The 15,444-nt window shown below is 40.3% G+C and overlaps 1 protein-coding gene across 5 annotated transcripts in view; it reads right to left on the reverse strand.

The window, feature by feature from the left end:
- The window catches only part of Dock3 (dedicator of cytokinesis 3), a 351,820-nt gene extending 337,112 nt beyond the window's left edge, over window positions 1-14,708 (reverse strand). For 4 of the 5 annotated variants that reach the window (XM_028895352.2, XM_028895351.2, XM_028895350.2 and 1 more), the window contains exon 1: window positions 14,275-14,708. In XM_028895352.2, coding sequence (XP_028751185.1) covers window positions 14,275-14,311 — 37 coding nt within the window. In that variant the 5' untranslated portion in view covers window positions 14,312-14,708. The remainder of the gene's footprint in view (window positions 1-14,274) is intronic. The other variant, XM_028895353.1, reaches the window with a different exon arrangement.
- Between the last annotated feature and the right edge of the window lie 736 nt (window positions 14,709-15,444).

Raw genomic sequence — 15,444 nt, forward strand, 5'->3', positions numbered from 1 at the left:
AGCCAAAAAGCTTCTATACAAATACAAGACATGAGAGTGGATTTCAATAAAGAGATAGAAATACTAGAAAACTCTTATTGATATATTTTAAAAGTTCAAAAAGACAAAAAACTCAGTGAAAGCCTTCCAAGAGAATGAATCAAGTAGGAAACAGTACCAAGTATCAGAGCTTGAAGTAAGAAGAATTAGAACATTCAAACATAAACCAATATTAAAATTAATTACAAAGTATGAACCAAATGTATGAGATTGATGGGACACTATTAAAAGGTCAAATGTTTCGTAGCCATTGAAGGAGAATGCACAGAAACATATTGAATAAAATCATTTGCAGAAAACTTTCCAAACTTAGGAAAAGAGACAAGACATCCAGACCTATGAGGCATTTAGAACACCAAATAAGACTAGAAAATAATTTCCCCATGCTATATTGCTGCTAAAACAGTTTTCTAATTGCTGTGACAAAATACCTCACAAACTATGACTAACTTTGTCAACCTGACACAATGTAGAATCACCTGGTAAGAAATTCTCACTGAGAGGCTGTCAACATTGGATTGACTGTAGGTATGTCTGTAGTGGATTGTCTTAATTAATTTAATGTGGGAAGATCCAGCCCACTATGGGTGGCATCATTCCCTAGGTAGGAGGTCCTGAACAGTGTAAAAGTAGAGAAACTGAGCTAAGCATAAGCAAGCAAGCAGCATGCATGAAGTCATTTCTCTCTGTTCTCGACTAGAGCGATGATGTGAATTTCTGCCACTTTGACTACTCTAAAATAATGGACTGTAATCCATCCAAACTTGTAAGATAAAATAAACCCTTTCTACCTTAAGTTGCTTTTTGTGAGAGCATTTTAGTATAACAACAGAAATAAAACTACAACACTAACTTAAGGAAGAGCTACTCTAGTTTAGTTTGAGAGCACAATCCATCATTCAGGGAAGTCATGATCATGAGGTAGCTGGCACATTGCATCTGCAGTCAGGAAGCAGAGATACATCAAAGCCACTGCTCACCTCACTTTCCTCTTTTTATTTGGTCTAAGAATCCAGCCCATGAAATGGCACCACACAAAAATAAAGATGTGTCTTCCCACCTCAAGTCAACCCAATCTAGAAACTCCCTCACAGATAGCCCAGAATCTTGTCTCCAAGGTAATTCTGGATACTGTAAAAATGACAATATTAACCATCAAAACAAAATATACAAAACAAATAAGGTTTATTGAATGAAAACTTCAAAAGAAAAGCACCAATTCAGATATAAAAGTGAACCATCAAAGTAATAGCACATTCCTCAATAGAAACCTAAAAGCCAAGAGGGCATAGGATGACACATTTCAACCTCTGAAAGACTGACTGAATAACTGTCAACCCAGATTACTACATCCAGTGAAGCTATTCTTTATCACTGAAAGAGAAAAGCAAAACTTTTCCATAATAATTACAAACTAAAGAAATTCATGACAACTAAACTAGCACTACAGAAGATAGCTGAAGGAATCACAGACACAAAAGAGAAAGATAAACACATCCACGAGTGTACAGGAGTGGAGGGATGCACTGAAATCATAAATAAGCCAATAAAGACAAGGAAGCAGTAAACAATACTAAAACAACAAAAGGACAGGGATGAATTTCACCTTCCACTAAAAACCCTGAAATTAATGTTCTTAATTCTTTAATCAAAAGGCACTAACAGAATGGGTTTAAAAAAACAGGTTCCACTGGGCATGGTGGCACACACCTTTAATCCCAGCATTTGGGAGGGGAAGGGGCACAGGTCTCTTAAAGTCAAGACCAGCCTGATCTACACAGGAAACACAAATATATAAACAAAAAAACTGAGATCCATCTAAGTGTTGTTTACAAGAGATATCTCACTGGCAAAGCCAAATACAATCTTGAGGTAAAAGAATAAATAAAAAATATTCTAAACTAATAGCACTACAAAGTAAGCATGTATAGCAATTCTAATAATCTGACAAAATGGACTTCAAATTAAAATTATTTTATTTAAACAAAATAATTTCAAATTAAAATTACATTTTTTTCAAGAAAAAACTAGAAAATTAGGGATTTTTCAGAGATCCCTTTATACTGATTCAGAGAATGATCAATCAAGAAGACATTACAATTTTAAACATAAACACACTGAATACTGATGCACCCAATTTCATAGAACAAGCACTACTAGATGTAAAGTCACAGATTAATCCCAACACACTAATAATGGGTGATGTTAATAAGTCATTCTAACAAATAGACAGGTCAGCCTCATAAAAATAAATATCTGAGTTACGTGATATTGTAGGTCAAAGAGACCTAACGGACATCTTTACAAAACATTCCATCAAAACACTGCAGAATACACATTCATCTCATAAGCTTTCTATCATCCCATAGAACTTTCTCTAAAATAGATTATGACACAAAGCAAATCTTAACAAATGAAAAAATAATCAAAAAATTTTCTTGTAATTTATCTGACCACAATGGAATGAAATTAGAATAACAGCAAGAGAAATAGAAATTCACAAGCTCATGGTGATTAAATGACAATATTAAATGAGGAATGGCTAATTAAATAAGTCAAGAAGAAAACTAAAGGCTAGGGAAATTACTATGTTGGTAAAGTGCCTGCCATTCAAGCACAAGGACTGGAGTTAAATACTCAGAACACATGTAAAAAGCTGGGCTTGGAGGTATGTGCAATCCCAGCTTTGGGGGACAGGAGAAAGAAATAGGCAGAACCCTAAAACTGACTAGCTAGTCAGACTACCTGAACTGATAAATTTCAGGTTCAGCAAATCCCTTCTCAAAGGAGAGACTGATTAAGGGAGTTTGTGATGGGAGGGGAGACTAACTCACTAACTCCACAAGCTGTCCTTTGACTTCAAATTGTGTGTGTGTGTGTGTGTGTGTGTGTGTGTGTGTGTGTGTATGAAACAATATGGTTCTAAAGTTATTTTAAATGCCTATTTATACGTATATACAGAATAAAGACTAAAGATATGTCAATACGTTAGCAAGAGCTATATCCGTGTTAAAAAAAAAAGTTTGTGTGTATGTTTCCATATCTTCTGATATTTCCATAATGAATGTGTACATTATAATCACAAAATGAATACAGATAAATAAACATCAAATGAATTCAACATATTGAATTCACATTATAGAGAAGAATGCAATACATTACATTTTGGAGAAACTTCAACCAAAGTAGACAAAAATCTTTCTGTTGCTTTTAAAGGTGGAAAAGCCACTCATCCAAAACACAGAATTTCCTAAAGATGCTGAACAAAAGGTAATGGGGGAAAGTCAAATTATATTACAATTACCTGATGTAGGATTTCTGAATCACACTGTTGTGATAACTGCAATTCAAGGTGAGATGAATTGCTACTGGAATCCTCAGGCTCCCACCCAAAATCAGTCATTTGAACTCAGCCATAAGCAGTAAATCCCTAACAGGCTCACGATAGAAAACAGTCAAGCACAAATATATATTCATGTCACATGCCTAACAACCATGTATTATATTCACAGCCTGCCTTTTAAAACAGCCTCAAGATTAACAAAAAATAAACTCTTTACTAGCTCAGACTCTCAATGGAGTATGTATTAGATCCTGATGATACAAACATGAAGACAGTTTCTTGTCCAAAAGTCTTCTGGGGCAAAGAAATGCAATTAAGCATATTACAAAGGAGTAAGGAACAGATCAGAAGCAGCACTTCTTTACATCGGGCAGAGCTGTGGAAAGGCATCAAAAAGACGACATTTTAGCTTTTTGAACTGGCATTCCCTAAGCAGAAAAACACAGTCATAGAATCTTGCTAGTAATATAACCCAAATAAAGCAAAAAAGTGGAAAATTATGATGTTTCTGCATAGGGGCATATCAAGAACTTAAGTATATCATAGTCAACAAATATCTGAGATAAACTAACCTCTACACAGAAAAGGTTTACTTTAGCTCACAATTTTGGAACTTTAGTCCATGACTGGGCAGATGAACTAGGACTCTCAGGAAGAAGGAGCACATAGCACAGCAAATTTACCTCAAAGCCAGGAAACAAATAATGAAAAGGAAGCAGCAGCTATGTCCTCACTAGTCTTCCCAAGGATACATCCCCATTAACCAGAGGACTACTCAGAAAGCCTTGTGCTGTAGGATGTCTTTCTGTACTCTGTGAATATGTATTGCTATGACTGGTTTATAAAGAAGATGCTCTGGCCTACGGTGAGTCAAGTTAGAACCAAGCAGGATATCCAAGAGAAAGGCAGAATGAAGAAAGGCAGAGGAGAGGAGATGCCAGCCTGCCACCCAAGGAGCAACATGCCAGCAGACCAGTAACACCATGGCCACATGGCAATACATAGATTAATAGAAATGGGTTAATTGAAGATGAAGGAGCTAGCTAGCAAGAATTCTTAGCCATAGGCCATACAGTTTATAATTAATATTATTCTTCTGAGGGATTATTTTATAAGCGACTGAGGGACTGCAGGTGAAAGACTTTTTTTTGTCCTGACTGCGGGGAGGACGGGCGGGACACAGGAAATCTTTTGACTTGCATCCACCATTTCCCAATAGCCCAAGCTAGGGGTCAGCTTTGGGAACAGGAACATTCCAAGTCCAAACTATAGGAATGTGAAATTTAGAAAGAAAATCAGAAATAAAAGTCAAGAACATTTTAGCACTACATTTCCTCCTATGTATGAAGATGAAAATGGGACTAACGGGGGCTGGAGAGATGGCTCAGAGGTTAAGAGCACTGACTGCTGCTCTTCCAGAGGTCCTGAGTTCAATTCCCAGCAACCACATGGTGGCTCACAACCATCTGAAATGAGATCTGGTGCCCTCTTCTGGCCTGCAGTCATACATGCTGTATACATAATAAATAAATAAATCTTTAAAAAGAAAGAAAGAAAAAGAAAATGGGACTAACCTCTTTTCAATACTAACATTTATTTGACATGATCCATAACTAAAAGTAGGTTCACACACTCCTCTCAACCATATCTTTCTTCCTCGCTAAAACACCGTGGTCACAGATCACAATCTGGAACCTGCCATAATCTCAAGCACTATCAGATTCACAAAGGTTGTGTGGCTGGCACTGTCATGAAATGTTCATCCAGATAATTTGCATTCAAAATATAAGACAGCAAAAATACAACTTTATTTATTAAATACCTCCCTCTAGTGTTTATTGAAAATTAAATATTGTCTTTTTAATATTTTTATTAGCTATCAACAAAAAGACAAGCCACTTGGATAACAAAGTCTGATTAATTGTATAGATAAATGATCAAAGAAAGATGAGTAAAATCAAAAACGTAACCTTCAAAAATATTTGAGAGGTTGTACTGATAAGCCAAGTATGACAATTTAAATATGATGAAAATAAAACATTTTAAAAGAACATTTAGGGCCAGGCAGTGGTGGCACATGCCTTTAATTTCAGCACTCAGGAGGCAGAGGCAGGCAGATCTCTGAGTTCAAGGCCAGCCTGGTCTACACAGTGAGTTTGAGGACAGCCAGGGCTACACTGAGAAACCCAGTCTTGAAAAAAAAAGAAAATTTAACATCTTTTGTTTGATATTATGTATAAGCTCAGAATACATAGTTTGATTTTGGTTCAAATGAATGAAGTAAGTTCTAGAGTTTAGTTGGTTGTAAGTTCAATATGAACCATTAAGTATGGAATAATATCTCAAAAGTCACCAAAAATCAAACATAATGCCACACTAACAAAAGCATTCAATTTAATTCACAAGCACATATATGAAGCCCTCTATATGCCTGGCACTGAGCTCTATCTTTCAAGAACACTGAGGTAACTGTAGCACAATCCCTACTTTTTAGATTTTATAAAATAAGGAAATTGAAGTAAATGGAAAGAAACTCAAAGCAGGAACAAGACAAGGCTGTCCACTCTCTCCATAACTATTCAATATAGTACTTGAAGTTCTAGCTAGACAACTAAAGAAGATCAAGTGCATGCATACTGGAAAGGAAGAAGTCAAAGTATCACTGCAGACAACATGATAGTATACATAAGTGATACCAAAAATTCTACCAGGGAACTCCTACAGCTGATAAACACCTTCAGCGAAGTGGTTGGAAACAAGATTAACTCAAAAAAAAAAAAATCAGTAGCCCTTCTATATACAAACAACAAATGAATGGAGAAAGAAATGAGGGAAAGAACACCCTTCACAATAGCCACTAATATAAAATATCTTATGATAATTCTAACCAAACAAGTGAAAGATCTGTATGATAAAAACTTCAAGTCTTTGAAGAAGGAAACTGAAGAAGATATAAGTAGATGGAAAGATCTCCCATGCTCATGGAGCTAATCCTACTAAAAGCAATCTACAGATTCAATGCAATCTCCATCAAAATCCCAATGCAATTCTTCATAGAACTTGAAAAAAATACTCAAATTCATATGGAAAAAACAGGATAGCTAAAACAATCCTGTACAATAAAAGAACTTTCAGAGGTATCTCCACCCCTGATTTCAAACCGTATTATAATACCATACTAATAATAATAATAATAAAAGCCGTATGGTACTGGCATAAATTCAAACAGGTTGATCAACAGAATCTAATCAAAGACCCAGATATAAATCCACATACCTATGGACACCTGATTTGTGACAGAGAAGCCAAAATTATACAATAGAAGAAAGCAAGCATCTTCAATAAATGGTCCTGATCTAACTGGATGTCAGCATGTAGAAGAATACAAATAGATCCATATTTATCATCCTGTACAAAACTCAAGTCCAAGTGGATGAAAGACCTCAACATAAATCCAGATACACTGAATTTGATAGAAGAGAAAGTGACAATAGCCTTGAATGCATTGGCACATTCCTATTATCAAAAATAAAGATACAAAATTCAAAATAAGATTCAAAAGCTATTAAAAGTTAAAATTCAGCACCAAGTATGAATATAAGGTATTTCCAACCTCAATGACCATTCTTTTCAGACTGTCATGTTTTGGGATGTGTCTAAAAATGCTACACATTGAAATGGAGAGATGGCTCAGGGGTTAAGCACATGTGCTATTCCAGAGGACCCAAGTTCAGATTTCCACACCCATATCCAGCAGCTCACAACTGCCTGGAACTCAGCTCTAGAGAAGCACTCTTCTGGCTTCTGTCAATGCTGGAACACACTTGGCAGACACAAAAACACGTACACATAAATAAAAATTTTAAATGTTACCATGAAAACAATGCCATATTTACTAATACTTCTAAAGTATATTCTAATACTGCATGATAAAATGATCTGTAAATCTGAAGTCTACTGGATGTTGTTATATTAAATCTATTAAAAAGTTAAGCTGACTATGGTAGCTCATGCACACATGTTGCCCAGCTACAGGGGATATTAAGGTGGGAGCCCAGAAATTAGAGACTAACCCAGACAACACAGCAAGATACCCATCTCTATAAAGGGTTGTGGTGGAGGGCTCAATCAATGAAATGTTTGTTCTACAGCCTGGGAATATGAGTTCAGATCTTTAGCATCCATGTAAAAGCCAGATACATCTGTAACATCACTGCTGGGGTAAGGAATGGAGACATGGAGATCTCTGGAAACTCTCTGGTCAATTAGCCAATCTAGCTAAATCCTTGAGTTCCAACTTCATCCAGAGATCCTGTCTCACAAAATGAGGAGGAGAGCAATTGAGAGAGATACCTCAGGGTCAATCTCCACTTACACATGCACATACATCACATACACCACACACAAACACAAACTTTTAATTGCTAATTCCCTACATATTATTTCCTTTTTGCTTTAGAGAACATAGGTCAAAACAACTCCTTTTGGTTTAAAAAGTCACTCAGTAAATGTTTGCTAAATTCAATTTCTTTCCTCTGTCCTAGATGTCTTTCTAAAAAAAGAACAATATTGGACATGGTCAGTCCGGTCTATATAGTGAGCTCCAGGCCAGTTAAGGAGTGAGACCCTGTCTTATTAATAATAACAATAATAATACCTAATACAGTCCTTAAGGCATTTTTGTTGTTGTTGTTGTTTTCGAGACAGGGTTTCTTTGTGTAGTTTTGGTGCTTGTCCTGGAACTCGCTCTGTAGATCAGACTGGCCTCAAACTCACAGAGATCCCCCTGGCTCTGCCTCCCGAGTGCTAGGATTAAAGGTGTGCCGCCGCCGCCGCCGCCGCCACCACCACCACCACCACCACCACCACCACCACCACCACCAGGCCCTTAAGGCATTATTAAAAACTTGCTTTCTGAATTCATACCCTGTATTTATACCCATTATCAAAATAAATCATTATATTTAGAAATGGAACAATAATATTATGTAGCCTTATATAATGTCCAAGGTGGAAAAAAATTCCTTAAATATATTTACCTAGTTAAAAATGAAAAGACTCTAGAGCAGTGGTTCTCAAAATATAGGTCTCAACCCCTTTAGGGGTCAAACAACCCTTTCACAGGATTCTTCTAAATAAACCCATTGGAAAACACAGATATTTACATTATGATTCATAACAGTGGCAAAATTACAACTATGAAGTAGCAACAAAAATAACTTTATGGATGGGGGTCATCACAACATACGGAACGGTATGGGGTCACAGCATTAGGAAGGTTCTAGACTATGTCTCAATTTCCAAGCTGAACATCCAATGCTGACAAATTCCACCCAAAGGCAAAGGGTATAAGAAAGGAATCTGTGGAGCGGGCAAGATGACTCAGCTGCTCAAGCAGTCCTGCTGCCCTGGCCTGACAGCTTGAGCTGTGTCCCTGGAACCCATGGTGGAAGAAGGAAACCAGCTCCCAAGTCGTCTCCTACCGCAATGGGGCCTCCCATGTCAACACTCAAGACACAGTACATAAAACACACACACACACACACACACACACACACACACACACACACACACACACAAATAATAACAATAATAAAATAAGGCTTTTGTAAAAGAGGAACATCTGTGGCCTAGAACTCTGAAATCTTGGCTTCAAACTCCAATTCGGCACTCATTAGCCTAGCACCTTAGAGCTGTCACTTTACCCCATCATGATGCTCAAGTCAAACCTTAAATGTCAACATTCCCTGTAATACTAAACCTATCATTATAAATGTGGATTATATCCTTGTTTTTCAGAACAAAATAAAGTTCTGGAGATGTGACAGCTCTTCCCCTGGTAGGAATCTTTACCTCAAAAAAAGGTGTTGGTTCTCTTTCAGAGGCTTCAAAAACTGGGCTTCCTTCCTGGGCCATAAAATAACTAAAGCTGCCATGTCTTCAGGCTGTTCTAGTGACCAGTGGACTTACTCAAATGCTGTGGACAGTGGTTCTTTTCCATACAGTTCCTGCTCCACTTCAAACTCCTCTGTACTACAGATCTTTTTTTTCTTTCCTTCATTTTCATCCTTTCTCTCTCTGTCTTCCCTCCTTCCCCTACCTCCCTCTCTCCCTCCTCAAACTTCTAATCCTCCAGTCTGTTGAAATCAAGGAAATATAAACCACACCAGGCTCTACCACAGACCTTTAGAAGTTAAATTTCCAGCCGGGCGGTGGTGGCGCACGCCTTTAATCCCAGCACTCGGGAGGCAGAGGCAGGCGGATCTCTGTGAGTTCGAGGCCAGCCTGGGCTACCAAGTGAGCTCCAGGAAAGGCACAAAGCTACACAGAGAAACCCTGTCTCGGAAAACCAAAAAAAAAAAAAAGAAGAAGTTAAATTTCCATGAAACTTAGTGATTTATTTAAATACAAATAAAAGACTGTACACACATACCCTGGTCTTAGGAATCAGGAAAAAATGAATATAGCATTGCAAAACTATTGTTAAATATGTTAAATATTCTGGAGGGTAATGAGGGAAATTGTTCATGGTATAAGAATTGAAAAACAGCAAACAATAAGAATCAATGTTCTGAATTATGAAAGTTTACCATGGGGCTGGTATGTAGCTCAGTGGCAGAGTGCCTACCTAGCATACACATGCAGGTTTGTTTGTTTGTTTGATTGTTTGTTTGTTAACCTAAAGACAGCAGCATAATAAACAAGATGGCTTTTTGAGGAAGTTTCCACATTCTCTTAGTTACATTTTCTATTGCTATAATAAATAGACCATGATCAAAGCAACTTAGGAAGGGAAGGGTTTAATTTGGTTTACAGGTTACAGTCCCTCATCAGAGGAAGCCAAGGCAGGAACTGTAGCAGAGACTGCAGAGAAATGCTGCTTACAGGCTTGATCCCTGCGGCTTACTCAGCCTGTTTTCTTATACAACCCAGGACCACCTGACCAAAGGTGGCACTACCAACAGTAAGCTAGGTCCTCCCACATCAATCATTAATCAAGAAAAATATCCCTTACTATAGGTCAGTCTGATGGTGATTCCCTCTTCCCAGAGGTTTTTGTCAAGTTGACATTCACACCTTTGTTGTTTATCTATTGAACGAATTTAATTACATTTTTATTCACTGTGGGTATTTCCTGTTCTTGTTAGTAGAGAGTAAGAAGAGTGTGGTTTTAGTTTTGGCTTCCCGGTTCAATAGTTTGAGTACAATCAGTAAAAAGAAGGACAAGGCCGGGCAGTGGTGGTGGCGGCGAACGCCTTTAATCCCAGCACTCGGGAGGCAGAGCCAGGCGGATCTCTGTGAGTTCGAGACCAGCCTGATCTACAGCGTGAGTTCCAGGACAGGCACCAAAACTACACAAAGAAACCCGTCTCGGGGAGGAAAAAAAAAAGAAAAGAAAAGAAAAGAAAGGTCAACTGTTTTTCCTATTTAATGCACTGTAATGCATGAAGTTCCCTGGAAAGACAACCTAAGAAATAAAACATACAGAATTTTCCAAGCAATTATATTTTCAGCCTGAGTACAGTTCAGCCTGAACTATAGAGTAAAACCCTGTTGCAAAAACACAGAGGGAAGAAATGGAGGGAAAAAAATCCCATAACAATATTAGAGAAGAAGAGCAAAAACAGTCAAGTATGTCATAAAATACCTGCCAGTGCCAAAAAAAAAAAAATAATAAAGGACTCTATAACAGTTGAATGACCAAGAAAGAAAGACAGGAAGGAAAGAAAAGCAATCTCTGAGATCCTTTTCTTCATTTATATAATATAGATCCTTATGAAGACTACTCTGGGAATCTACATATGGCTACACAATTGGGTATCTCAAGCAAACTGATTGGTACATCATTTATCTTCACAAAAGGGCAGTGCCCTCTCCACCCTCTCAAGTCATACACAGAATGTAACAAAAAGAGAGCTTGGGTACCACATAGTCTTAAGTGAAAAATAATAAAAGAAATGTTGCTGCCTATACAAAGCTCCTCTATTGTAAAAATAAAGATAAAAAAGTAAGACGTTCACACTTAATACACCAGCAGAGCCAGCGCTCTGTGAGTTCGACACTACAATGACTCCAAAAAAAACAAAAAAAAAAAAAAAAAAAAAAAAAAAAAAAAAAAAAAAAAAAAAAAAAAAAAAAAAAAAGTAAGACGTTAAATTACGGGCCAGGCTAAGTGACACATGCTTTTAATCCCAGTACTCAGGAGGCTGAAGCAGGTGGACCTCTCTATAAGTACCAGAGAAACCAAGGTGCTACATAGCAAGAAACTGTCTTGAAAGAAAACAGTGATTTACTACTAGATTTCAAAAGCCTTACAAATGTGAAAACACATTGGAACAACTAATACAGGTGGCAGAGGGGAGAGTTTGCAACAGGAACTCATCCCCTCACCGACATCAGGAGCTCTTTCTCAGGGTTCTCCAGATCGGATGGAAAGCACACTTTCTTCCTTGTTGGAGGATTACAAATTGCCAAACAGAAACAGATATCTGTGCGCTGACTTAGTCATAAAATTCAAAGCTGGGGCTGGTGAGATGGCTCAGTGGGCTAAGGCACCTGTCACTAAGCTAGATGGCCCAAAGAGTTCAACACCCAAAGTGCCAGGGTAGAGGAAAACAGCAGACTCGCCAAGGTGTTCTAGGACCTCCACGTGCATGTCACAGCATGGGCACGCCCATTCCCCACACAAATAAGTAAAAACAAATGTTTAATTTGAAAAAGGAGCAAAGCTAAACTCAAAATACTTTCTTATAGAAACAATGGTAATAATTAAACTTTCAAGCTAGTCCTTAAAGCAATTAAACACTGGAACAAATGGAAAATCATTTGAATTGGCATTTTTTCTCATTATTAAGCACAATACTGAAGATATCTTGCAGATTAAATTAGATTTTAAGAAAATGCCTAGAAGTGCAGCCCTTAACATGTTTGGGGTGGGGGGATGTCCTGAGTTTTAAACAATTTTAACAAAAACTTTTAGACCATAACTGAGGAAGAGACAGATAAAAAAAAACTGTGAAAGAAATATCAAGTAGTTGTCTTTTTTTTTTTTTTAAAGAAAAAGCACCAAAATTATACCAGACCACAGCTGCAAAGAAACTGTCTTCAGAATGACAACAAGCACTAAGACCTACCCTGTGCCCAATGCTGTGCTCCTCTACAGGGAATAGCAATTTTTCTAAAGCTAAGCACATAGTCCGAAGAATTCAAGAATCTCCTTCCATCTTTTGTCTTGGTAAATCACACATCAAATCCTAGCACTTTAGGATTAACATACACCTGTCCTGATTGGCTTGAATTGCCAGTCTTAGAATTTATTGTCACTCTCTAAGTACTAATGGAGGGATTAACATTTACTAACTACTTAGTGTGTACTTGTTTGGTTTTCACAGTCCTATAAGATATGTAAACATGAACCCTCATTTACACATTAAGAAGATGACTTGAATAACTTGCCCAAAGCACCAGTAAATGGAAGCCAGCACTCTGAACTCCACTATCTGCACTACTTGGGGGTTCCTCCCCAGAAGAAACGAAATTAATCAAGTACCACTGGACAGCTGATCACTTTCACACTGCTTGTTATTCTAATTAGTAATTCTGAGAGCAAGTTATGAAGAAAAACCATCAACTCCTCATTTCACAGCATCAACTTAATATTCAAGGGATGCTTTAAATAGAAAAGGTAAAAGAGCCCTCGGGATGAATGCCAGCACGTGCATCATTTCCCAATTCTATTTCAACAGACTCGGGAGTCTTTTCCACCAGTTCCATTGTAGCATAGCTAATTACAAACTTTGGAATGTTACTTTCCAGAACAAGATAGAGGGCTTCTCTGATATAAATCCTATTTCGACACACCTTGCCTGGTGGTATTCCAAAATAACGTTACCACTGCAATTTACAAAGTTACTTTGTAATGAATTATGAACGAAATACTGATAGAATTGTTGCAAGAGTGAAAATAATAACTTGCCTCTCCGCAATATATTTCCTGCAAGTTTTTTAAAATTTTCCATTAAAGGCTAAGAAAGAGAAAATGACTGCACACTTCACATTTTAAATATTTCTAAGTAAATCCAAATTGTAAATCCAATTTACAATAATGTAAAGTGTCTGAACAAAATAATGTAAAGCGTCGTGTAATGACCACGAAATACTAACATTGTAAAAGTAAAACACTAGGTCCCTTAAATAAATGAGTATTCTTTTCAAAAAAAAAAATGGAATGTTAAAAGAAATCCTTAGCCTCTGGAGTTTCGCATAACACTTAAAAAGAAAACTAAGGAATAACGTTCTCGTTTTAAAATAGATTTTTTTTAACAAAGCCATATCAACAAAATACACTAAACTTGAACAACGATGTATGTCCAAAACACCTCTCACGGTAGTAGGGCAACTATTTCTAATATTTAAAGCAAAACAAATATCTGCAGCATTTTGAACTGAGAAAATGATGTCAACGATTTTCATCCTTTTTGGTAAGATCTCAATCGGAAAATAAACCGCCATCGGGCTCATTAACTTTTGTGCAGAAACTCGTTAAAAATCGAGGGTTTTGACTGCTGGAAAAAGCAGATTCTCAGAATGGATCTTCTTGGGTACACTGTCCTGCGCCCCACACCACAAACCTTCCGCAACTGCCCCGGCCTGGCGGCCCCTCCCGCGGGCCGCACCTGCTGAGGCCGCCCCGCCAGCGCCCCCTGCCGCCCTCCCGCACCCAGAGCCCCGGGCCCATCCCCGCCGCCCGGAGCGCACCCGCCCCGCGCCGAGGCCGCACAGTCTGCGGGCAGGGGCGGAGGAGCCAGGGCAGCCATCGAGGCGGGGCCGGGGCACTCGGGCACGTGCCCCCGAGTCCCCCGCCGCCGCTGTCAGGCCCGAGCCTCACCTACCTACGCCGTATTTCTCCTCCTCCGTGGGGGTCCACATGGCCGGGCCGGGCGCAGCCCCGCAGGCGCGGCGGCTGGGTGACAGCGCGGAGGGGACGACCGCAGGGGCGGCCGCGGGCCGGCTGTGGCGCACCGCGAGGCGAGGCGGGGGCGGTCAGGCGGCGCGGGGCAGTAGGCGGCGCATCCCTCACAGGCCGTCCGGGATGCCACGGCCACCGCCGGATGCCACGTCCTGACGGCGAGACTCCGCGGGCGGCCGGACAGCCCGGGGCGACGCGGGCGAGGGCTCAACGCCTGTCTGTCGTCACCGTCCCTGCACCTGCACCGCCGCCGCCGCCGCCGTCGCCGCCGTTCGGGCTCCTCACAGCTCCGCCGCTGGCTCCTCGGCGCCGCCGCGGCTCGGCTTGCCTCCGCGGGCTCGCAGGACGCCCGCGCATGCGCCGCTCCCCGGCGCGCGGGGGCTCGCAGTCCCCGGGCTCGCGCCGCCCGAGCCCGCGCGCGAATCCACGAGATGCCGCTGCGGGCCAGCGGAGGGAAATCTGCGAGAGGCTATTGGACAGCCCGGCCTAGGAGCCCGGGTCCCTCCGCCCACCCCACCGAGCCTTTGGCCGCAGCGGGCACCCAAGCGGGTCGCGGTCCTGCGTGTGGAAGGCCACAGTGCCTCTGGCCAGCCCTACCGAGATGGGCGCTCGCCCTCTGGTCAGAAAGAGGAGAACCCGTTAAAAAAAAGGGGGGGGGGATATTGTCATTAAACTCGTCTCGTCGTCACAGTGCTGTCACAGCCACATCCTCTGAAAGGTCCTCTTCTGCAATCCTGCAAGGGGGCGAGGGGGGGGACGTTGCAGGCAGAGTGGGAGCACCTCAAAGGAACCGAGTGAAGTGCACGGGTTCCTGGGCTCCTAGGGTGCTGTATCTAGGCCAAGGCCTCTAACATCTCCCGAGTTCTTTTGTTGAGTTGGCTGATGGGGTGGTGAGTGTGGGGGGCCTGAACAAGCTTAGCAGCCTTTCTAGAAAGGAAGCCTCTCCTCTCAGAACTCTATTTAGTTGTGTACACCAGACCTATGCCACAGCCCCTCTGGGGTATGGGTCTCCGCCTCCAGCCATCCTGAGTTCCGGCTCCCTCCTAGAACTTTCTTCCTCCTAAGAATTCATTCATTCGGATGGCTACTAACA

The sequence above is a fragment of the Peromyscus leucopus genome, chromosome 7 (assembly GCF_004664715.2).
Source record: "Peromyscus leucopus breed LL Stock chromosome 7, UCI_PerLeu_2.1, whole genome shotgun sequence".
Lineage (NCBI taxonomy): Eukaryota > Metazoa > Chordata > Mammalia > Rodentia > Cricetidae > Peromyscus > Peromyscus leucopus.